The 24827-nt window shown below is 57.8% G+C and overlaps 1 protein-coding gene and 1 long non-coding RNA gene across 3 annotated transcripts in view; one reads left to right on the forward strand and one right to left on the reverse strand.

Moving 5' to 3' along the window:
- INPP5A (inositol polyphosphate-5-phosphatase A) overlaps positions 1-24827 on the forward strand; it is a 222500-nt gene that overhangs the window by 178085 nt on the left and 19588 nt on the right. For both annotated transcript variants that reach the window (XM_032282053.1, XM_032282052.1), the window contains exons 10-11: positions 15133-15228; positions 15377-15451. In XM_032282053.1, the coding sequence (XP_032137944.1) occupies positions 15133-15228; positions 15377-15451 (171 nt within the window). The remainder of the gene's footprint in view (positions 1-15132; positions 15229-15376; positions 15452-24827) is intronic.
- Positions 1330-23119, reverse strand: LOC116554176. The gene is made up of 3 exons (XR_004270093.1): positions 22748-23119; positions 15107-15112; positions 1330-1342 (listed from the first exon to the last, which is right to left on the reverse strand). It is a non-coding gene; the product is annotated as an uncharacterized LOC116554176 (long non-coding RNA).

A 24827-nucleotide genomic window follows, 5' to 3' on the forward strand; every position in this document is an offset into this window, starting at 1 on the left:
GAACGAGCCGGTGCCTCGGGCCTCTGCGTGTGAACGAGCCGGTGCCTCGGGCATCTGTGTGTGAACGAGCCGGTGCCTCGGGCCTCTGCGTGTGAACGAGCTCACTCTCCACTTGGCCTATGGCACATCCCTGTTTCCTTCCACATTAAGCTCTTGGATGCAGAGCTGACGGGTGCCTGGGAGCTCCTTAGAACACAGATCCTGGGCTCTCCTGGACCTGTGAGTCAGGCCCAGGGCCGGGCAGCGTCTCCTTCTCGTGTCCGCCTGGCGCCAGGCTCTGTGCAACTGGGGAACTGGGGCTGCGCATGTGCCTCTGGCTGGGGTTCAGGCTCGGTCGTCACCACCCAATTGCCCATGCAGCCTCCGGTGACGCATCGCTGCCTGTGTGCTCCTGGGATGCCAGCTGTGCTCTCGTGTGACGCAGGTACGGGGACCGACATCACCTCTGGGCTGGCCCGTCCCAGCAGGACCACACCCGGTGGTGGCCGCCGTCACCGCTCCAGTGACCTGGGTGCTCCCTGAGGCTGCGCTTCTCCTTTCTTAGATGAAAGTGGACGAGGAATCCCGTGGTCCGTGGTCCGGTGCCTCGTTTTCCTCGCACCACTTCCATTTCTTGTGCTGCTGCAGCCTCTGAGCTCTTTGCAGCTGGAAAGTATCAGAGGAATCACAGCATGGAGCAGCTCAGCCAGGCCCAGGTGCAGCGTGGATTCACAGAGTTGCCCTTCCAGCTGCTCAGATGAGCAGGCTCTTTTTCACACAGGCCTGTGGGTGGTGAGGTTCTGGTGGGGAGCATCTCGCCGCTGGCTGCCCTGCAGGCGGTCTCATTTGTCCAGCAAATGTGTCCTGTGCATTTGTTCTGTGAGCCTGGCACCAGGATCAGGACACCACCTGCCCTCAAGACCATGACCTTGGGTGCCAGGAGGGCCTGGGGCATCGGGTCCTCTCTTCAGTTCCTCTCCACCTGCCTGGGAGCAATTTCCCACCGCAGATGCTGCCTTCCTAGAAGCATCTGCCTTTTAAAGACAGGGAGTGTTAGAGTCACAGGCCAGCAGGAGTGTCTTCCAGGGTTCTCTGACGAAGTTTTGGGGCCTAGGAGGGTGGGTGACAGTCCTTGAGATCAGCTCTGCCCACCATCCTGGCAGAACAGCGGTGTGGTGGATGAGCTCCTCAGAGGAGGCGGCACAGAGGTGGGCAGGGCCTTCCTCCCACAGGGCTCAGAAGTGCCATCAGCTCCCAGCCCCGCGGGAGCACGTGCATCTCAGGCACCTGCCCTTCCTTCCCCCAAGCCTTTCTGTCAAACAGCAGCATGGGTTGGAGTGAGACCCTGTGGGCTCCACGCGGGCTGGTTCTCCCCACCCTCCGCAGTCTTCCACGTGGAGATGCCACACTCAGAGCCCACGTTAGCACCTGCAGTCCGGCTCCTTGGGAGCTGGCGAAGGCCACACCCAGCCTCCACCCCCGGCTTTGTGGGGACATCTGTGCCGTCCTCTGGGGTGGTTTTCAGATTGCCCAGGGTCAGAGTGAGCATGGAAGAGCGTGATACGAGGTTCTGAAGGTGTGTGGACAGTGATAGTCGCATGTAGTCTGAGCGTGTCAGGAAGCCGAGTTTATCACAGTGCAGAGCGTCTTGCCTGATGGAGTGTTCTGGGAATGCAGGAGGCTGGGGGCAGGCGGTGCTTGGCGGCACAGGTGCCTCGGGGCAGTCTTGGCACAAAGGCAGACGTGGGGTTAATGGTCTCTCAGAAGCCACAGCTGGCCTGGCCTTGGTTTCACTGCTGAGCTCCCACCCATGGCAGCCCATCTGTGCCCCCTCGGTCCTGGGCTGGTGGCATCACTGCCGGCCGTGCTCCGCTCCTCTGCCTGCTCACAGCGCCTCCTTGGCGCCCTCAGTGGCAGGCTTGCTGGAAAGACTCCTCAGAGGTTAATTAAATCCATTGCCACGGCAATGGGGGGCCGGGCAGAGCCCGGCTAGGTCACAGCAGATTAAATACAGGGTTGTCAGCAAACCACCATGGCATGTACGTACCTATGCAACAATCCTGCAAGATCTGTGCATGTACCCCAGAACCGAAAGCACAATAAAAATAAATACAGGGGGCCGGGCGCGGTGGCTCAAGCCTGTAATCCCAGCACTGTGGGAGGCCGAGGCGGGTGGATCACGAGGTCAAGAGATCGAGACCATCCTGGTCAACAGGGTGAAACCCCGTCTCTACTAAAAATACAAAAAATCAGCTGGGCATGGTGGCGCGTGCCTGTAATCCCAGCGACTCAGGAGGCTGAGGCAGGAGAATTGCCTGAACCTGGGAGGCGGAGGCTGCGGTGAGCCGAGATCACGCCATTGCACTCCAGCCTGGGTAACAAGAGCGAAACTCCGTCTCAAAAATAAATAAATAAATAAATAAATAAATAATAAATAAATAAATACAGGGTTCAGAGACGGGGCTTCTGGGAGGCGCACCTGCCTGGTGGCCCTGGAGGCCGTCAGACCCCAAGGTGGAGACCTGTGGCGGGAGGGTTGCAGGGACAGATCCTGGAGTCCTGCCCCGCCCCACACCAGCCTGTGAAAGAGGCTCTGTGTGCAAAGCAAAGAGACTCCGTCCTCCAGGAATCCAGCCTCCTGTGTTTCAGATCCAAATTAATGCAGACATGCTCACAGAGCAGAACTGAAGAGATGATACTGTAATCAAATTTGGCACCACGGAAGCCGTAATTAAAACCTGTGCACATTAAACACGCCGGTCGGTCGTGTGCCTTCTACGAGGGCCGTGCTTCCTCCCACGATGCAGCCTGTGGCTCCGGCTGCTGCTGGGGTGTTCAGAGGGTGTTTCATGCCATGCGCGGTGGCAACTGGCAGCTGGGCCGCTCAGCTGGCTGTGGTGACAAAGAATGACAGCAGTGCCAGGCACGCCCGTCTCCCCGTGGCCCGACCGCACACCACACCTGCCGTCCGTCACCTCCCCGGCAGTGATCGTGATGGATGTGTTTTTGGAGGCTGGTGGCCATTTTTAAAAACCAGTTGCCAATCACTGACAGGTACATGGCTCAGGTGCCAGCTGGGGCTGCAGGGGAACGGCCATGAGGGGCGCTGACGTCCAGAAGGAGCCATCCTTGTACAGAGGCTGACATCACCAGGAGACACCCGAGAGCCGGGCTTCCCAGAACGCCGCTCAAATGGGCCCCAGGGAGGGCCCCAACACTGCCTGTGGGGCAGGATCCCAGCGCCTGCCAAAGGCTGTGTCCCGTTCAGTGGATTTATGGCCAGCAAGAGCAGCCAAGGCCAGGCTGCCTGGCAGCATGAGCCTGGGCCCAGACCTCAGACATTCCTGGCGCCCAGGTTTCCTTCCTTCTCCAGTGCACTGCGTCCTGGGAGGAAGGGCACCCATCAGCCAGGTGACGTCACACCTGGTCATGGCCCCCCACAGCCCTACAGACCCCTCTGGCCCCAACCAGGCTCCAGGTCAAGTTCTGACTTCATCTGGTTACCGGCTGCCTCCTTGAGCCCCTCTGCCCCCCGATCCCTCAGCCATGGGCACAATGGGTGCCGAAAGGTCCGTATGTCCACTGGCAGCCCCCATCAGGGGCGTGGCCAGTGGGATGACCGTGCAGCCGTCACTAGCCCTGTGTACAGGCAGGCCTGAGCTTCCAGAAACTTAAGTGTGTGGTGGCCGATTCCTCAGCCTGGCGATGTTCCTGCATCAGCCACAGTCAGCACAGCCCTGCAAAGCCCCGCGCCATTCAGGGTTGGCCCATCTCGCAGCCGTGCTACGGGCATGGTGTGTGCAGAGGGCAGGTGGCAGGGACGTCTCTGTAACTCCCACAGACCCCCAGACAGCCTGGCTCAGAGTGACTCCTGCAGACCCTCAGCACCATCTACAGAGCAGCGGGGATAGAAGGATGCTCACAGCCCCGTCCTTCCACCGCCGCCGAGGGCAGATGTCGGTCATCACTGGGACCCTGTGTGTGAACAAGCCCTGTACAGACCCAGCGGGGCGCTGCCCTCACCACGTACCCAGTATGCTCTGGATGGCAGGGCCAGTGGCAGCTTCCTTACCCTCCCTGCCAGCTCCTGAGGGCCACAGGGATGTCCTTCCCTGAGGGTGGCGGTCAGGGTCGTGGGGCCCTGCAGAGGGTGTGAGAGCTGAGCCGCGCTATTCGGCCCACTTGCTTGTTAGAATCTGGGTGTAAAATAGCAATGGCAACAACAGAATCACTAATTTATTTTTTCATTACTCTTTAGAAAGTACAAATTTAATTTTTCATTAAATTAATTTCTTCATCACTCTTCAGAAAGAGACTTTCATTTGGTCTGTTTCTGTATAGGGCCTACATCACCTAACGTAAAATGTTAATTGTAGTGACGACATTTGGTTTCACATTTAGGGGATTTTCTTCTAGGAATTTCACTTTGCAAATATTACCCAATATTTTCAACTGGTAAATTGATGCCAAAAATATTCTCATGTTATAGAAAAAGACAAAAAACAAAAGGCTCGGTGGCGTTTTTCTCCAGTGTGTCCTAGGACTCCGTTAGAGGAACTGTTTTTTGGATTCATTACTAATTGTTCATAATCAGTTGTGTGTCCACTAATCGTTAATGCACTTTTCTGTAGTTTTTATGAGCTCATACTTTATTTAAAAATCCCACTCCTTGCCCTCGGTTTAAAAGAAGCCCGTGGGAAACGTATGGGACAGAGCAGGCCTCTCGTGCCAAGGCAGGGGGTGGCTGCTGGAGACCCCTGACCCCGGGCAGCCTCATTCCTCCCTCCTCCTCGGCACACCACGCCTGGCTCCCCACTGGCAGCCAGTGGCTCTGAGAAGCGTGCAGGGACCCTAGGGTGCAGGCTGAGCTCTGGGCCCTGAGTCTTGGGAGCCGCCCCTGGGCCGGGCAGAGGCTGCCTGGCACGGAGACCACCGCTTTGTTCCCGGAAAGCCTGTGAGCCCTTCCTGGCGTGAGAGCCGGCAGCCACCGCTCCCATTCCTCCCGCCCTCCGTTCCTCCTGCTCCTCTGTTCCATCCACGGCACTTCCAAGCCAGCCAGGCTGCTGGAGCCCGGGAGCAGCCTTGGGAGTGGACGTGAAAGAGTCTTTATGACATGTTGTTGTTCTGGGTGGCCGTGGACAATGCACACAGAGAGGAGGAAGGCACTCAGATGCTGACGCCACATCTCCCCGTGCCGGCGCCTTTCACTGGTGCAGACGTTCGCTCCATGTGCTCGGGATGCGGGGCCTGCGCCCCGCCCTGCGGCTCACAGCCACATCTGCACACCAGGGCCTCACGGTTGGTGCTTTTGTCAGCAATCCTCCATAGGCTCCCCCCTCCAGGGGTCCAGGGTTCACCAGGAAGATCTCTGAGAAGATGGAGTGCACCAGAAGGGCTTTCTCTTGGGAAGTCAAAGGGAGGCAGGTGAAGTGTCTGGGCAGCCAGCAGAAGCAGCAGGTGGCCTTCTTCAGGGAGGACAGGACACCCCACAGCTCTTCCAGCAAGCCCCGCCCAGGTCAGCCCACCACCAGGCTCTCAGCTTCTCAGATTCCATCCAGGCTGGTGTTCTCTGGAACCGGTGGCCTGCCCTGGTTCTAAGAAGCAAGGAAATGGGCACACTTGGCAGAACGCCTTCACCGGCTTCACTGTGGGCTGAGCACAGGCTGCGTGCCCCTGAGGAAGGGTCCTTGGTGCCCACTGCCCTGGGCCTCGCAGCCTCACCACACATTTCCCACACCAAGTCCACCCAAGGTCCCTCTGCTGAGCTCAGGCCCAGCCCCAGGAGAAGTCTGTGTGAGGCCTGTGGTGTGGCGGAAGGCAGCACGAGGGTGGCTTACTCATCCTACCCCACACCTGTGACATCCCCAGCCTTCAAGCTTAGAGGGGACAGCCGCTGCCCCGTGGGCCTGTGTGCTAACAGATCCTAGTAGCCACCAGCATACTTGGGGATGGTGGCTGTCGCGCCAGCCGCCTGACCTCACCCGCTCCCGGTTGGGGGTGGGGGGCGCAGTGCTCTCTGGCCTCCTCTGCCCTCCTTGCCCTGGGGACCAGGTGAACCACGCTCCCGATTCCGAGAAGCCACACATGCGTGTGCCATCGGAAAGGAGTCTGGAGCCTCCGGGAGTTAGTTTGAGATGATGTGTGCTCTTTCCATCAGAGATCATCAGGCTTGGGTGTGGTGCTGGCGTGGCCCTCTCCGTGTCCCCCTGTGTCACCCCTCAGCAGGGGCGTCTTGCAGGGTCCGGGGACCTTGTCTCCACCACGCGTGGCCGTTGGCCTGTGTATGTTTGATGAACACTGACGTTCGGGGCTGCTGCCTGTGTTCCCCCACTGGGGAGGCCAGAGAACTCTGGAGGCACTGCTCCCTCCGGCCTTCCGTGGCGCCCCCAGGGCAAAGCAGGTTTGAAGCCAGGACTGTCCTTTCCCACGCCGCAGTGATGCCCGCGGCGCACACCAGTGTCCATCAGGTGAGCCACCGAGGAACAGCGAGCCCCATGGGACCAAGAATGCTTATTCCGTGTTCCTCAAACTGGCGGGTTTTCAGAGGATGGGCTGCCTGACAGGACTTAGCATTGGAATTATCTGTGCCCGCTTGCGGGAACTTTCACATGCTGCTTTGTAAGTGGGCTCTGTAGTTTTCTGAACTGTAACGAAAGCTGCCCCTCGATTCTGAGCAGGGTCCGGACCCTCAGGCACATTCGGTGCCACAGCGGTGGGAGCCTCTTGGCGAATTCTTCTTTCAAGGTGAACGCGTTGTGTTGATGTGGTGGGTGGGACACGCTGCATCCTGGGCACAGATTGATAGCAGTGTTCACCATTCCTTGCAGAATTATTTGTAGCATAGAAAGTGTTTATCCCTTGAAGCCAGTTCTGTTTTCCAGAGTCATTCAAGAACTTTAAACTTAAAACGTAACGATTTCCCATTAATTTGTTTTAAGAAAGGCCTACGTAAAGGTCGGGTCTTCCAGTGTGAACCATCTCTTAGAAATCCTTTTGTGTCTCCTCCTCTATCAAGTGAAACTTCCCTATATAACCCTTCTTTATTTCTAGGAATGTTTATGGTTAGAATTTAACCAACAATTACAGGATAATAAAGAAGGATGGGACTTGACGAGTGTCTTACTGCCCCACCTTCGGTCAGTTTCCAGTGAGAGCCATTGATGGGGTCACACCACTCACCCCCAGCATTCACCGCCCGAGGGTCAGGCTTCTCTGACGTCACAGTTATTTCCTGCAGGAGGAGAGAAGAGAAACCCCGAGAGTTCACCTGCAAAGAAAGGGGAAGGCCAGGGATGGTGGCTCCCACCTGCCTTCCCAGCACTGCAGGAGGCTGAGGCAGGCGGGTCATTGAGCCCAGGAATTCAAGACCAACCTGGGCAACATGGGGAGGCCCTGCCTCTACAGAAAATAAAGACGTGGTGGGGCGCGCCTGTAGTCCCAGCTACTCAGGAGGCTGAGCCCAGAGGCCGAGGCTGCGGGGAGCCAGCCGTGATCACATCACTGCACTCCGTCCTGGGCAGAGGAAGACCCTGTCTCAAAAACATAAAAGTAGAGATAAAGGGACACAGCCTGTCTTGGGTTGGCAGCGTGGGGTGGGCTGGCCGGACCTCTGCAGCCTGACAGGGGCAGCTGTGCCGTGGGACCTGCCTGGCAGAGGGCAGCTGTGCCGTGGGACCTGCCTGGCAGAGGGCAGCTGTGCCGTGGGACCTGCCTGGCAGAGGGCAGCTGTGCCTGTCACAAGTTGTTGGTCTCATACTGGTTCCTGCTGGACAAACGCTGCAGGTTCACACCACAGGAGCATCCCTGCGTCTGTGCCAGGAAGGTTAGAGTTTCCTCCTCCGCAGAACCCCAGCCCTCGTCACACCCAGAAGCAGACATCCCCGAATGAAGGTGGACGTTGGTGTCCGCTCCATGGGACCTCGACCCTTGTTACACCCAGAAGCGGGTGTCCCGGAATGAAGCTGGATGTTGGTGTCCGCATCTGCTTGCTGTACTCAGTAGCTAATGGGAATGGCAGCTGGCTGCAGCACCTTGAATGGCTTCTTTCCAAGGCGAGGCTGTTCTCTTAGAAAGGACAGAAACAGAGAAGTCACTCTCACCTGCGGGAGAGCAAAGGCCGGGTGAAAGCCGGGTGTCCTCACAAGTGTCCTGGAGAAGGCCGCCCTGCCCCCAGACGCCCATCAGCACTTGGGCCTGCAGCCCTGAGGGGCAGGTGCTCTGTGAACTTACTAGTTGGAGCTAATGAGCTGGGCTACATCAGACAAGGCAGAGGAGAGCTGGCAAAGTGCTCATCACAGGGGCGCGTCCTGTTACTGATGGTCGAAACCAAGTGAAGTCTTGTGTGAATGCTCAGAGCTCAGGCAGTTACGCCCCGAAAATGCACTTCTGTGTTCCCCTTGGCACAGCCCTGACCCGCAGGAGGAGGCCTTCCCACAGTGACACCAACTCTCAGAGGTGATGCCACACCTTGTCCTGAACGAGAGAGTGCCCACCGCCCTGGAAGTCAGCCCCAGGCCTGAGCAGAGAGGGGCGCTCCCAGCTTTTGTCTTGAGCAGAGAGGGGTCCCACCGCCCCTGGAAGTCAGCCACAGGCCTGAGCGAGAAGGCTGCCCCCAGCTTCACTCACTGGCCATTAGTGTCAGACGCTGGCATCCACAGCTGGAAGGCTCTGTCCAGCCAGAGCTTCCCTCGCAGGGTTTTGCTGTTTGTCATTGCTGTCCTTAAGAGACATCTCAGAGACTGGCACAGATTTCCGTAAATTACAGCCCCGTGAAGCAAAGAGTGCTTCCCGCTTAGTTAGGACTGAGGGATGCCAGCTCCGATGCTCCCTCCCCTGTGTCCGGGTTCCGTGGTGGGTGCACCCTCCCCTGTGTCCAGGATCCGTGGTGGGTGCGCCCTCCCCTGTGTCCGGGTTCCGTGGTGGGTGCGCCCTCCCCTGTGTCCGGGATACGTGGTGGGTGTGCCCTCCCCTGTGTCTGGGATCCGTGGTGGGTGCGCCCTCCCCTGTGTCCGGGATCCGTGGTGGGTGCGCCCTCCCCTGTGTGCGGGATACGTGGTGGGTGCGCCCTCCCCTGTGTCCGGGATCCGTGGTGGGTGCGCCCTCCCCTGTGTCCGGGATCCGTGGTGGGTGCGCCCTCCCCTGTGTCCGGGATCCGTGGTGGGTGCGCCCTCCCCTGTGCGCGGGATCCGTGGTGGGTGCGCCCTCCCCTGTGCGCGGGATCCGTGGTGGGTGCGCCCTCCCCTGTGCCCGGGATCCGTGGTGGGTGCGTCCTCCCCTGTGCCCGGGATCCGTGGTGGGTGCGCCCTCCCCTGTGCCCGGGATCCGTGGTGGGTGCGCCCTCCCCTGTGCCCGGGATCCGTGGTGGGTGCGCCCTCCCCTGTGTCCGGGTTCCGTGGTGGGTGTGCCCTCCCATGTGTCCGGGATCCATGGTGGACCTGGGCCTTTGGCCGCCAGGAAAGCTGTCATTGAAATTCATGATGCCGGTTTGGATCTCTTGGCCGAGATTGATCATTGCAGTCACCCTGTGTCCTTTGGCCCTTTATCTAACCGCTGAAGACGCTGTTTTTAAGACCATTTCTTTTACAAGCATTTCCTTTCAGATGTTGCGGCGAACATCTGTGTGTGGCTGAAATTCGACCCGGCCAGCCTGCGCCTGCCCTGCGCCCCTTTGTCCCCGGCCTTTGTTTCCGATTTCATGCTATCAGAGGTCTGCGTGTTTTCCTGCATGAAGTTGTCAGAAGGATGAAAGCTTAGGAGCAGGGTCATGTTGAGAGGAGTGGGCATGAAAAACTGGGAAAATGTGTCTTCAAGCCCACCCACCAGCACCCCACTCAGCCCCAGCAGGGACCAGGCCCAGAGTAAGAGCGAGCCCCTGGCGCGGACCCCTGGATGCCAGACCCTAACCCTGGGGCTTGGGCTCTGCTCCTCCTTCATTTATTCATTTGCCCCATGGGTATCAGCTGGACGTCTGCAAAGTGCCGGAGGCGGTTCGCTCCCCAATCCACACTTCCTTCAAGGTTGGACTTATTCCTCCTCAGGTGTGGGAAGGAAACTCCCAAATGGTTAAAGTCAGTGGTTTAGGTCCCACCACCCTGCCAGCCCCCAGCAGTGACACCCTTTGCTAGCCGACAGGCAGCCTCTCCAGAGCCTGGATGTTACCCTCCTGGGAAACCTGTGATGAGGACCGGGGTGCACAGGTGTGCTGAGGACACCCTCCAGGACTGGCCCCGGGGCTCAGACTGGCAGGCTGGGGCCACGTCCAAGCCTCGTGGTCTCGGTGCATTCACTCTGACGCAGACAGACGTCGGCTGAGCATGTGGTCCTGAATTCCATCCTTGGCACAGAAGAAGTTTTCGTTAGAAGGAACTCCAGCCACAGTGGACCTGCGCCTGCAGGTCTGTGTCTTGCTACACGTGAGGGCCAGGCTGGACGGGCCCCCACAAGGGTAGAGGAGTGGCCGGCTCTGGCCAAGCTGCCAAAGCAGGAGGCCTGACGGGATGGAACCTCGCAGTGGAGACACCCCGTGGGAACAGGTGCGCCCGCACCGCTTCTGTGCTGCTGAGGGACTGGGGGCGTAGCCTCAAGGAGCGGCTCCTTCTGTTGCTTTCTGCTGTAAGGTGGTTTTTCTTCCGGTTTGATGAGAGAAGTTAGTCGGGCCTCACAAGGATTTACTCACCGGCTGAGTGCTGAAGAACTGGCCTGCTGTGGGGCCTGCGTGAGCCACACGTCACCACACCACAGGCCTCACAGGAGGCCCTGCTCCCGCAGCAGAGCAGCTGCTGTCACCAAGGCAGTGGCCAGATCAGGAATTCCGGGACCCACAGGAGGGGTGGAGACCATGGCTCTGCCAGCTCCTGTGTTTTCGGAATCTGTCAGCAGACACTCTGTCCACGGTGGAATATGCCCACGGGTGTCGGGCAGATGGGGAGTTTCAATATTGTCTCCTGTAGGGGGTCTCAGTTTAGAGGAAAGAAGCCTCATTCTCTTGACGATGGTTTAATTCCTTAAGAACTCGCTAGAATCTGCCCCTCAGCATCTGCCTGTGGTGTGTCTGGATTTGGGGGCAACGTTGGCTCTGTAGTTCGTGACTAATAGGTCTCCTTGTCTGCCTGAGCGTGTTGGGCACCAGGGAGCATCCAGGGAATTGCACTCTCATGTGGCAGGAGGGGGCGTCTCCAGCCCTCGCTCCTCACCGCTTTTCTCAAAGCCGTGCCCCTGGGATCCCCACTTTCCCTTCCCAAGCCTGGGCGGCATCTGTGCTGGGCCCTGCCAGGACCTTCCTCCTCATGTGAGGCATGTTACTGCTGACACTGGCTCCAGGCCTCAGGTGTGGTGGACCCTGCCCAAAGGAGTGTGGCCCGGATGACGGGTGAGTGCATGAGGGCTCCAGCTCAGCCGCTCCCACCCAGCCGCACCTGGGCTTGATTCTCCCTGAGCTGAGACTCCTGGGCAGGACCTGGAAGCTGAGCCTGGGGTAGGACCTGTGGTGCCTGCACGCTGCCTGTGCCCGCAGACGGCTTCTTCTGGGCCCTGAGTGGGCCCCGAGGCTGCGTGTCCACTTGGCCGAAGCGGGGTGCTCTGGACACCTGGTGATTGCGGGTGGAGAGTGGAGCCCAAGCGCCTGCTGGCCGTATGTGTGGGGCCTGGAGGCCACCAGGGAGGATTTGTTTCAGAGAGCACAGAACAATTTTTTTGTTTTTTGTTTTTTTTGAGACGGAGTTTCGCTCTTGTTACCCAGGCTGGAGTGCAATGGCGCGATCTCGGCTCACCGCAACCTCCGCCTCCTGGGTTCAGGCAATTCTCCTGCCTCAGCCTCCTGAGTCGCTGGGACTACAGGCACGCGCCACCATGCCCAGCTAATTTTTTGTATTTTTAGTAGAGACGGGGTTTCACCATGTTGACCGGGATGGTCTCAATCTCTTGACCTCGTGATCCACCCGCCTTGGCCTCCCACAGTGCTGGGATTACAGGCTTGAGCCACCGCGCCCGGCCCAATTTTTTTGTTTTTATAAATCGGCTCCTGAAGGTTGCATTTAAGCACTTGGGCTGACAGGGTCTGAGAGGATGCGTTTGCCTTTAGCGGAGTTTTGGATTTTGTGGCAGAGTGTCCATGACAGTTGAGGGGGTGCTGGGACAGATTCAGCTCCTGAAATGAGACCAGCTGCGCAGGTGCACAGCGGGCGACCGTCACCGCGCAGCTCCGTGCAAATCAGAGTGACCGTGTGACTTCCTTGCACAGAAAACGGCCCTTCTCCTGGGCTGACACCCGTGCCCTGGGCCTGTGGACACCCTGCCCAGGCAGCATGCCTCCTCGGTCATCCAAACAATAAGAAATGCAGGAATTTCGTTATCCACGGGCAGGTGGGTGACCCTGGCACGCAGCGTTCCCGTGAAATCCCAAGAGCTGGTGAGACAGGATGCCAGGCCGCCCTTTCTAGGGCCTTTTCGTGTAGCTACTAATAATGAAATACCTCTTAGATGGCTTTTTAAAAATAGCATTCAGGGTATTTGTTTCCCCTTTCAAAAGAAAGGAATCCCTTCCAAAAGTAGGCGAGCCAGAAAGGCCCAGCCTGGCCGCTTTCCGCATGAGCGGCCACGACTTTGCTGAATTGGAAGGCGAAGGGGGCTGGCCAGCTCTGGCCCGTTCAGCCTGGCCTGATCACTCCTTTACAGCCTGTGAATGAGGTGGCTCTGGGGCGGGGGGGGCGGGGGGAGGTGGGTGGACGGCCCCTTCCGAGGCCCTGGGGTCCATCAGATGTTTGTCCTTTGGGAGCCTGCCTGAAGTGCTGAGATAAAGCAGTTTTTAAACAGTTTCCAGCAGATGCCTTTTGGGAGACAGAGCCATGAATTTCCTGAGCTGCGTCCTGGGGTGGCTACAATGGCCGTCTGCCTGCCAGGCCTTCTCCCATTCAGGGAAAGCAGCTTAAGCCACTTAAGCCCATTAGCATCTGGATGGGACTGGACCTCCTTGGGATGCAGGGATGGGCAGGGTGGCCCGCTCTGTCCTGGCTGTGTGGGTGCTTGTTCTAATCCTCACGCTGTTTGAAGGCTCCAGACTGATTTGTGACACATAGTCCAAAAGCCACTTTGGGGGCTTGACCCGAGCCGTGATCTGTGCTCGGAAATGCCAATGGCCCGCCCCCAGGCTGCTCTGCGGATGGCGGACAGCCGCCTCCTGGCCCCGGCTGGGGCGCCGCAATCCAGCCACCCAGAGGAGGACTCTGCATCCTGGCAAGGCGTGCCAGGCTGCTGAGAGGCCCCAGGGTTCATGCCCTCAGCTCCTGCTCAGTGCACGCCGGGAGCCTGCGAAGGAAGGCTGGGCACTGGCCCAGGGATACCCTCCTGAGCCCTGGCCAGTGCCCGGGATGTTGGGGTGTGCCTCAGCAGTACCAGCTCCCAAGGGCTCTTCAGGGAGAAATTTCTGACTTTTCATGCAGTCATCATTTTTTTAAATAAAGATCATTATTTTCTTACAAAGCAGCTTTATGGGCCAGGTTTAGCTGCTCACATCTGTAATCCTAGCACTTTAGGAGGCTGACATGGGATGATCACTTGAGCCCAGGGGTTCACAGTCAACCTGGGCAACATAGCGAGACACTGTCTCTACAAAAACTTACAAAATTACAGCTGCAGGTGCATACCTACAGTCCCAGCTACCTGAGCAGCTGAGGTGTGATGATCACCTGAGCCCAGGAGGTGGAGGTTGAAACAAGCCTTAATCCCACCACTGCGCTGCAGCCTGGAGGAGAGACCAAGACCCTGTCTCCAAAACAGAAAAGTTGAATTAAAAGCCAGCTTTATTGAGGTATAATTTACACACAGACTATAGTCCAGTCTAGACCATCCCTTCAGCCCCACCTCAGTTCCCTCCCGGCCTCGCCGCCTTGCTGCCTCTGCCTCTCCGACTTCGCCCTTTCTGGGAATTTTGTGTAAATGGAATCTGCAGTCTGTGGCCTTTCGTGTAAGGAAGCGGCTGCGCCCTCTTCCTCCTGCACCAGTGATGCCGCAGCCCCGGTGCCTCTGCCTGCTCCCCCACCGTGAGCTCAGGCACCTCGCCTTCCAGCCGAGCTTTGATCTCTCCCAGCGTGTGGGTCTCGCTCCTCCCTTGTCCGGTGTGGTCCTGGGTGTTCTTGTGTCTTCATGACTTCTGCCAGGCTCCGAGAGCTCAGTGCCTGCAAGGCCTCTGTGCCGGGGACAGGGGCTCCTAGTGGAGGCCAGTCCGCCCAGGGAGGGCTCTGCAGTGCTGTCCTACCTTTAGGGACTGACTCTCAGTGACCATACCTTGCATTGTATTGAGGTTGACAAGAGGAATTTTCAAAACAGTCCTGAAAATAACCCTTCACATAGATCTGCACTGGTGGTCTGCCGGCCAGGACCATGCCTCCTGGAGCAGCAGTGTGGCAGAGAGGTTGGTGCTCACTTAGCCTCCGTCTCCTCTGCTGCCCAGACGGCTGCCCCTTCCCATAGCCGGCCAGGCCACTGAGCATCCGTGGGCACACCCTGGCCCTGCAGACTCCTGCCCAGCCCTCTCCCTGGTCCTCCTGGTTGGTATGGTCCCCAGAACCCTGGTGGAACCCCCAGTCTCTTCTTGGGTCCTGTCTACCTGCCTCCGTGCCTCTGCCCGCCCCAGCCTCTCCCCCAGGGACTGGTTTGAGCCGGTTAACACCATGAAGCAGGAGGGTGACCTCAGTCGTCCCTTCCACATCCGCTTCACAGGATGAGCCAGTGGAGACTGTTCCCAGTCAGCCCTCCTGCAAGCCTCCCGCTGTTGCAGTCCAGCAGCTCTTGAGGGAGTGCAGGGATAGGAGAGCGGGCGGGAGGCCAGCCAGGGGCCCCACAGGCGCCGTCTGTGCTGTTCTCAGCGCCGCGGGGCCTCAGGAGCCTGCTGGGCTTGCCCTGGCCTTTGCCCCAAAGCAGCTTTGTGTGCAGCAGCAGCTCTGGGGCGGCCCTGCGGTCGCAGCTGGCCTCAGGCCCTTCGCACATGCCAGGGTTGGCTGCGCAGGAGCGGCCCCTGGCCCCCAGTGTGGAAATTGGTGTGACACTGGCTGCTGTCTGGAACTGGCCAACCCATCCCACTGACTGGAGGTGTCAGGGGACGCTGCCGTGGGTGCCTGGACCGCTCTGGGACTGACCTCTGTTGCTCTCTTTCTGCAGACGCTCTGCACAAAGGCCACCATGCAGACTGTCCGGGCCGCCGACACCAACGAAGTTGTGAAGCTCATATTTCGTGAGTCGGACAATGACCGGAAGGTGAGTGGGCCTGTGACTAGGTGGGCGACACAGGGGCCACGGCCGGCCCAGCCCGGCCTGCACGGGACTCTGCAGCCTTCCCGGGGCAGTGGGGGCCAGGGGACGAGGCTGGGGGAGCTCAGGTGCTGATGGGCCTCTCTGACCTCAGGTTATGCTCCAGTTAGAGAAGAAGCTGTTTGACTATGTCAACCAGGAGGTCTTCCGGGACAACAACGGCACTGCGGTAAGTTCGTGGCTCCACGTGGCGGCCCCCGCCCTGTCCTGGGACAGCCATGTCCCCGGCCCTCCTGTCGCCTCTGCTTACCTGGGACCACCTGCCTCGTCCCTGCCACCTCCAGGGCTCGGTTTTGAGCCGAGTGCAAGGCGGACTGCTGGGGACACATGTTGGGTGCGTCCGGCACCCCGGGCCGGGTTGGGCTGAGGCTCCCATGTCACTCCCCTGTCCACGGGCAGTGTGACGCCCACGCAGCCCATCAGCTTCAGAGCCCCTCATGTGTGCGAGGTCAGACACTGATGCTTTGGGATGGGGAGGAAGTCCCCTTGTCTCAGGGTGGGCTGGCGGGGCTTGGGCTTCGCCCTGAAGCGGGAGAGTGAAGGGCACAGGTTCCTCACACCCCCGTGCTAGACTTGCTGTGTGGGTCTGTGTGTCAGCACGTATGTGTGCATGTGTGTGAGCGCTAGGACGCATGTGTGCATAAGTGTGTGTCTGCATGTATGGGGGTGGGTGTGCAGCTGTGTGGCCACGAGCACGTGTGTAAACCGAAGTGCATGTCAGCGGGAATGTGCAGCTCATGCCAGTCCACTGAGAACAGGCCGTGCTGGAGGCAGCCCCCGCTGCAGAGCCTGCTGTCGGCTTTGAAATCACGAGTCTTCCCTTTGAGGGATCAGTGTGGGCAAACGCTGAGGGGCGGCCTACACACTCTCTTTTTAATTTTCATTTTTGACTGTGGTCTACTTTGTTCTCATTTTTAATGTATTTATAAATGTTTATCGATGCAAAGAACCAGGAACCATGCAGCTCCTGGCTGGGGCCCAATGTGCGGCCTGGGCTGATTTCCGTAAATGCGCCACCGTAGCCATCCCAAGCCACGTGTGATGCTGTGCGCAGCGAGCCAGCGTCTGAGACCTGGAACTCTCGGAATCAGTTCCTAGGGCTGTCCTGAGCCAGCTGTGGTCCTCCAGCACTGCGTCAGGGCAGGCGGCTTCTGCCCTGGGGAGCTGGCGGGTGGTGGCCATGGGGGAGGGGAGGGAGCACAGGCAGGTGGACCCAGGCCGGGTGCAGCCGTGTTCACATCCCGGCGTCCTGGGCCAGCCAGGAGCTCTGGGGTCTGTGCCTGTGCCTCAGTTTCTCCTCATGAGGTGTGAGGGGCTCATAGGTCAGTGCATGCAAACTGCTTAGGAGAAAGCTGAGCCATCTCAGTGCCCAACAGAAGGGCACACTCAGCCCAGCGGACACTGCCAGCCCGCCCAAGTCCCAGGCCCAGAACCTCCACTCCAGGACCAGATTCGCTGCCTCCCCAGCGTCCCCAAGACCCATGCTCCTGTCCTCTCGGGAAGTCACTTCTGCCTCCTGCACCTCATCGACCCAGAGCCCATAGGCTCCCATGACACCCGCGCCTCTGCGGTGCCTGGGCCTCCTGTGCCCCGTCCCTCTTGCCTGCTGCAGGAGGACACGGCCCCTTCCCCCACTGTGGTCAGATCAGGTCTTGGTGTTCCGTCCCCACATGGCCCCTTGGCCTGGGGAAACCTGAGGTCTCCTCCTCTTGTCTCCATCCAGGCAGACTTGGTTTCCTCCTGCTCCGTCCGTGGGAGGCATCGGGTACTCTCCCCTGCTCCACCACCTGCACCTGGTGGAGACGCCTCCTCCTCGAGCCTCCAGGGCCTGGTGGGGCGGTCCACCTGTGGTTCTCAGTGCTCCTGCATGCCTCTTCCTGTGGGACTCTGGGCTCCAGGGTGTTTCCCGCTGCCGGGCAGCTCCCGGGTGGCACCTCCCGGCCTCGTCAGCAGGGAGAGCCTGCAGAGCACAGGTGTCTAGGTGAAGGCAGGTGTCTGGGTGGAGGCAGGTGTCCAGGAGTAGTCTGGATGGAGGCGGGTGCCCAGGAGGAGTCTGGGTGGAGGCGGGTGCCCAGGAGGTGTCTGGGTGGAGGCGGGTGCCCAGGAGGAGTCTGGGGAGGTGGGTGCCCAGGAGGGAAACAGGGCTGCCGTCCTCACAGCTGCATGGCTGTTGGAGCTTGGCGGAGGTATTTTCGGGTCCCCTAACAGAGCTGCCTTCTCAGTGCAGGGGCAGCGAGGTCTCCAGGGACCTTGCACAGGGCATGAAGAAAGTGGAGGGTCCCTTGGAGGAGGAAGCCAGGGCAGCCAAGGGGGATGGAACGTCCTGGAAGGAGCAAGGAGGCAGGCAAGAGGGAGGCTCCTACAGCCACAGGTGGAATGTGGGGGGCAGATCTTAGTTGGGGTGGTGTGAAGGGGTATGCAGCGTGGAGGGGGTTACAGCATGGAGGGGGTTTCGGCGTGGAGGGGGTGCAGTGTGGAGGGGGTGTGTCTAGAGCATCTGGGAGTGATTGTCTTTCGTGTGGGTCCAAAGTCGTCGTCTCTCTCCGCGTCTCGACACAGAGCGGGGCCCTGCGTCGGCAACCACCTGCCTTTAGAAGAAAACGAACCTGAGTACTGTATTTGGGAGAACTTTTGGATTTGATTCTGAATGAAAACCCACAGTGGGGTGGAAGCACATTCCCCTGTGACTGTGGGAGGCCCCACACTCCGTGTTTGTTGATCACGTCAGGAGTCCCACACGGACAGGTGGCCAGAGCTCGGGGGCGCCTTCCCAGGCTGTTTCTCGTGGTCTCTCCAAAGAACTGGCGTGAGTGGAGCCGATGGCTCGGCGCTGCTGTCCTGCTGCTCAGACCCTCTCTGCTTGGCGCCTGGGACGACGGCGCCTTTGGGAACGCCCCGTAGGTTCCTGCTGGCCTGGGTGCCCTCGCGCCTGCCTGAGGTGCCGGCACGCCGGCTCTGTCGTGCCCGGGAGCTGGGAGTTGTCCCCATTGACTGAGGGTCAGGGTGGTCAGCCCGGTGAGCCCGGGAGAGAATCCGTCTCCACAGTCCGGTTGCACGCACAGTGCCGCGACTGTGAGAGCAGACGCGTCCGCAGGATGGATGTGCCCGCGCCGCCGCAGCCCTGGTCCGTCGCACCCTTCATCAAACGCCGGTCTTGTACCCGCCTGACAGAAATTTAATTCGAGCTGGCTCCTGAAAATAATTATTGTATTTTAAGAGTAGTAATCATTGGCCGGGACATGATTGAATGTGTCCATGCCTATTGACTTTTCCTATGATTTATAGCTTTGTTTAGTCGATATTCCCATCGAAATTGTATAATTAATTATAAGTGTGGCTGTCAGGGCTGCAGGATGGAGTGCCCTGGTGAGGATTTGGAGAGATTAAATTTTCCTTGCTGTCCCAGGGCCAGGCTTGGGAATTTCCGCAGTGCCGGCCTCTTGGAGGGAGATGTCTTCTGTGTGTTTAGCAGCCTCGCCAGCCCCAGGTGCATTGATTTTCCGGGCCCTGTTCCTTTATCAGCGCCGGTGTCTGCCGGAGCAGCGGAAGCGTGGCGGGGACTGCTCCTGACAGATGCGTGGGATCAGCCCCTGCTTTGTCACTGTCCACACGGCCTGCCTGCCTTCACTTTGTAATCAAGAAGAATGTGGAAGACCATGCGAAATTGGTTATTGTGTTTGTGAAGAATCTCAGAGATACAAATTATCAATTCAGCAGCAACACGTGCGGTTTCTAATCAGACACTTCTCCTATTTTGTTCCTGCCGCAGCGGGGCCTCACGCACGTCATTCTGGGGCGACAGCCCCCATGCCAGCCATGCAGGGTGAGGCTCCCTCTGACCTCTCAGAGCCAGAGGTCAAGCAGGGACACACTGGGACCCTCCCACCACACGGGACCCTCCCGCCACACAGCTGTCACGGTCCCTGCGCAGTTTCACATTTGTGTCACGGTCGTGTGAACCTCTGCCTCCCTGGCTACGCGGGAAGGCCCGGGGGCAAAGACCGCATGTCCAGTGGAGTGTCCGGCACAGTGCCCGGTGCAGGAGCAGCACGGCCAGCCCGCGTCTGATGAGGATGGAGGCAGGCCCAGGCCAGGACACCTCTGTCAGAAGACAGGCTCACTAGTGAACAACGGAGATTCCCAGCCGGGGTTTTCTCTCAGGGCTGGTGAGTGTGGGTAGGCCCGAGGGCATCACAGTGGACAGAGGACAGCCTGGGGCCCTCACCCCTCCACCCCCAGCTCCAGTACCATTTAAGCAGCTTGAAGGTTCAAGTTCATTTCAGACCACACACGTGTTTCCTTTTATTTTTACTTTGCACCGCCAAAACTATGGTCCTTCTAACACAGAAGACACTGAACAGACTCAAAACACCACCACCCAGGCAGGATGCTGGCCGAGGACCCCATTCAGTAAACACCAACACCCAGGCAGGACGCTGGCTGAGGAAACATCACCACCCAGGAAGGATGCTGGCCAAGGACCCCATTCAGTAAACACCAACACCCAGGCAGGATGCTGGCCGAGGACCCCATTCAGTAAACACCAACACCCAGGCAGGACGCTGGCTGAGGAAACACCACCACCCAGGAAGGATGCTGGCCAAGGACCCCATTCAGTAAACACCAACACCCAGGCAGGACACTGGCCAAGGACCCCATTCAGTAAACACCAACACCCAGGCAGGACACTGGCTGAGTAAACACCAACACCCAGGCAGGACGCTGGCTGAGGGTCCCATTCAATCACCATGGGAAAGAGGGGGCCCCCAGCCACCGAAAACCTTGGGCAGCCACAGCCTGCTCCTTCCCGAGTTTTCCAGCTTCCCCACAACTTGCCTTGGGGTTGTGCTTACTGGTGTGTGTGTGAGCATGTGTGTGAGCATGTGTGTGTGTGTGATGTGTGTGAGCATGTAAGCATGTGAACATGTGTATGAGCATGTTAGTGTGTGTGAGCATGTGAGCATGTGTGTAAGCATGTGTGAGCACTCGTGTGAGCATGTGTGTGCATGTGCATGAACAAGCTTATGCATAATATGCATATGAGCGGGTGTGTATGAGCACGTGTGAGCAAGCATATGCATGTAAACCTGTGTGAGTATGCACAAGCATGAGTGGGCATGTGCATGTGTGTGTGAGCCGCCATATGCATATGAGCGGGTGTGTGTGTGTGAGCATGTGTGAGTGGGCGTGTGTGAGCCACCATATGCATATGAGCAGGTGTGTGTGTGAGCATGTGTGAGTGGGCGTGTGTGAGCCGCCATAGGCATATGAGCAGGGGGGTGTGTGTGAGCATATGTGAGTGGGCGTGTGTGAGTTGCCATATGCATATGAGCGGATGTGTGTGTGAGCATGTGTGAGTGGGCGTGTGAGTCGCCATATGCATATGAGCGGGGGGGTGTGTGTGAACATATGTGAGTAGGCATATGTGAGTTGCCATATGCATATGAGTGGGTGTGTGTGAGCATGTGTGAGTGGGCGTGTGAGCCGCCATATGCAGGTGAGCAGGTGTGTGTGTGAGTGGGCATGTGTGTGTGAACTGCCATATGCATGTGAGTGGGTGTTTACATGAGCAGGTGTGTGCAAAAATGAGTGTGGGTGAGCGGGCATCTGCATGTGAGTGGGTGTGTGGGGGGGTGGTTTCCTTTTTAGTTCAGGCAGATGCTGGCGGCAGCAGCTGAGGCCTGAGGGAGGCCCTGGCTGCCCAGGAGCAGGTGCTGACCACAGAGAGGCTTCGGTGGCCTGACGAGGCTCTGCGGGCGGAGGGCACACACTTGCGAGACTGACCAGGACTGTGGAGTGTTCAGTGGTAACAGCAAAGCCACCCCCTGCAGTCCAGCCCTACATATACCCACACATTTGGCAAATGTACCTGGCACACATGGCCCTCAAGTCCAGGCATACCTGTGCACACACCAAACGTGTGGAGTCACCTCCGCCTGGGCCCCAAAGGGTGTCCCCGGAGCTGCTCATAGGGACCATGTCATTGTCTGGTCAGATTCACAGCTCAGAAATAAAGATGGCAACACACTGACAGTCTGCCTGGCCTGGAATTCCTTGGTCTGGTCAGGAATTGAAGAGCAAAACAAGTATGTGTGCTGTATGTACACATATGTGTGTGCATGTACATGTGTGCACTCATGTGGCATGTGTATACATTGTGCATGTACACGTGTGGTCATGGGTGGTGTTATGCATGTGTGTATATACACGTTTGCACTTGTGTGGTTTGTGTGCATGTACACGTGTGCACTTGTGTGTACACGTGTGTGTACATGTGGACTCGTGTGTGTGCTCGTGTGTATGGTGTGCACTCGTGTGTGGTGTGTGCACGTGTGTACCTGTGTGCATGTGTATGTACGTGTGTGGTGTGTGCATGTGCATGCACACGTGGGTGTACGTGGTGTGTACCTGCATGTGGTCTGTGCACGCATGCATGTACATGTGTGGTGTATGCACTGGTGTGTATGTGTGGTGTTTGCACATGTGTATGTACATGTGTAGTGTGTGCACTCGTGTATATGTCTTATGTGCACTCTGGTGTGTGCACTCGTGTGTATGTGTTGTGTGCACTCGTGTGTACATGAGTAGTGTGTGCATGCGTGTACATGTGTGGTGTGTGCATTTGTATGTGTACATTTTTGTTGTGCGTGATGTGTGCACACATGTATGTGGTGTGCACTCGTGTGTATGTGTTGTGTGCACTCGTGTACATGTTGTGTGCACTTGTGTGTATGTGGTGTGTGCATGCGTGTACGTGTGTGCACGTTTGTATACATGTGTGGTATGTGCATTCGTGTGGGTGTACATTTGGGTTGTGTGCACTCGTGTGTACACATGTTTGCATGTGTGTGTGGTGTATGCACTCATGTGTACATGTGTTGTGTGTGCACTTGTGCATGTACATTTGTGCTGTGTGCACTCATGTGTACACGTGTTTGCATGTGTGCGCATGTGGTGTGTGCATGTTATTTGTGCATGTGTGTACGTGTGTGTGCAAGCATGTGTGTGTGTGCACATGTGTATGGTGTGCTCATGTGTGTGTGGCGTGTGCACTCGTGTGTGTGCACCTGTGTGGTGTGCGCTCTCGTTTGTGTGTGGTGTGTGCACTTTTGCATGTGTACATGTGTGTGCATACAGTCATGCCACATAATGTTGCTTCAGTCTACAACAGCCTACATATGTCATGGAGGTTCGGTCATCTGACGACGGGGCTGCGAGTTTCCTCTCACTGCAAGGTGAAGCTGTTGTGCCTTCACATGTGGCGGCCGTGGTGTAAAGGAGCCACCAGCCTTGTGAGAGTCTGGCACAGCAGGGGTGCCCAGCACGTCATGCTTCACAAACATCTGTATTGCGGGCATCTGCGTTTCCCTCACACACTTTTATCATGACTGTGATGCACTCCTTCTATAAAAGACGTTGCCTGGAGCAGCCTCGGCTGGTCCTTCAGGAGGTACTGAGAAGGCACTGTGGTCACAGGAGACGCGCTCCACGCGGGTTACTGCGCCTGAAGCCTTTCTGTGGGGTGCAGAGGTGGCAGAGAGGAATGTCGATGACTGTCCCTGTGTGGGCCCAGGCTCACACGTATGTTGTCTTTTTATCAAAAAATGTTTTAAAATTTTAAAATGTTAAATATAAAGAATAGGCAAAAAGCTTTAGAATATATAAAGAGGATATTTTATACAGTTGTATGATGTGTTTTAAGCTAAGTATTATTTGACAAAAGAGTCAAAAAGTTGAAAAACATGAAAGTTTATAAAGAAGTTACAATAAGCTGGCCGGGCGCGGTGGCTCACATCTGTCATCCCAGCACTTTGGGAGGCTGAGGCAGGTGGATCACAAGGTCAAGAGATCGAGACCATCCTGGTCAACATGGTGAAACCCTGTCTCTACTAAAAACACAAAAAAATTAGTTGGGCATGGTGGTGCACGTCTGTAATCCCAGCTGCTCAGGAGGCTGAGGCAGGAGAATTGCCTGAACCCAGGAGGTGGAGGTTGCGGTGAGCCGAGATCGCGCCATTGCACTCCAGCCTGGGTAACATGAGTGAAACTCCATCTCAAAAAAAAAAAAAGTTACAATAAGCTCAGGTTAGCCTATGTTTTAATAAACATTGTTACTCTCCGTACATGGTGTTTACAAACATGTAGGATTAGGCGAGCCCTTTTTGTGGACACAGACGTGGTGGTAATAATATAAAAACATGCGTGGGGCCAGGCGCTGCTGGGACACTTTGGGAGGCTGAGGAGGCGGGAGGATTGCTTAAGGCCAGGAGTCTCAGACAAGCCAGGGCAATGTGGCAAGACCCCGTCTCTACAAAAAATAAAAACTTAGCGGGCGTGGTGGCACGCACCTGTAGTCCCAGCTACTCGGGAGGCTGAGGCAGGGGAATCGCTTGAGCCCAGGAGGCAGAGGCTGCAGTGAGCTGAGATTGCACCATTGCACTCCAGCCTGGGTGACAGAGTAAGACTCCATCTAAATAAACAGATAAATAACTTGAAAACCATACTTGAGATTGTTGAAAGGTCTAGGTTAAATTGGGAGGGTTTGGTGGTGCAGGGGAGATCTTACACCCCCTGCCTGTGCGTTCCTGAAATCTCAAAACATGTTGTGTTGTAGAGATTCAGGGAAGCTGTCAGCATTTTGGTGAAAACTGCTGGATGGCAGGGGCTTCTTTCCAGCTCTTGGCAGATCTCATAGATGCTCCTGGCAGGCCTGGGGGAGAGCTGGGCTCCCAGTGTCACAGCCGGTGCCTGCAGAGCTGAGAACCACGTGGTGCCTGGTGGCCGGTGGTCCTCCTGCTACCTCCTGACCTCCACGCCTGAGAAGCCAGTGGGGCCCACGCTGGGACTGGGGGGTCTGCTGCGTCTCCTATGTGGGGAAGCCTCAAACTCAAGCTCCAGGTGATCTGGAGGAGAAGAGATGGTACATGTCTATAGGCCTGTGTGTGAATGTACTGGGAGTGCATGCCTGCATCCAGACACACACACGCCTGCGTACAAACACGTGTGTGCAGGGTTGACCCAGAGCCCACGCTCTGCTCTGCCTTTGAGGACGGGTGTCCCTCTCCCAAGGCCTCTGCGCCATCCCCACCCCACTGAGGAGTTGACTTAGGGCCCTTCCCAGAGTCTGTGGGCACTGGAGGGAGGGAGTTCCTCCTTTGAAGGGGACCTGGAGTGGTACCCTCCTAGGACGCAGGAGGCAGCGGGGCTGTGAACGCCTGAGCTGCAGGCAGGTGGCTCAGGTAGCAGCCTGGTGGCACAGGCTCATGACTGCGTGCACGAGGCTGCTGATGGCGTTTCAGGGATGATGGGTGAGGTCGGGAAGAGCAGGGACGTGGTGTGGTTTTGAGGGAATCCTGCAGAGCTGTGGGGGTGGAACATGACTGATGAACAGCACCTGAGAGGGTGGGCGTGGTGATGACCACTGAGGAACATGGCCACGGCCCAGCCAGACCTGCTGGGGTGACAGGGTGAGCGTGGTGATGACCACTGAGGAACATGGCCACGGCCGGGCCAGACCTGCTGGGGTGACAGGGTGAGTGTGGTGA

Source organism: Sapajus apella, unplaced genomic scaffold, assembly GCF_009761245.1.
Source record: "Sapajus apella isolate SASKATOON/1434 unplaced genomic scaffold, GSC_monkey_1.0 scaffold13, whole genome shotgun sequence".
NCBI lineage: Eukaryota > Metazoa > Chordata > Mammalia > Primates > Cebidae > Sapajus > Sapajus apella.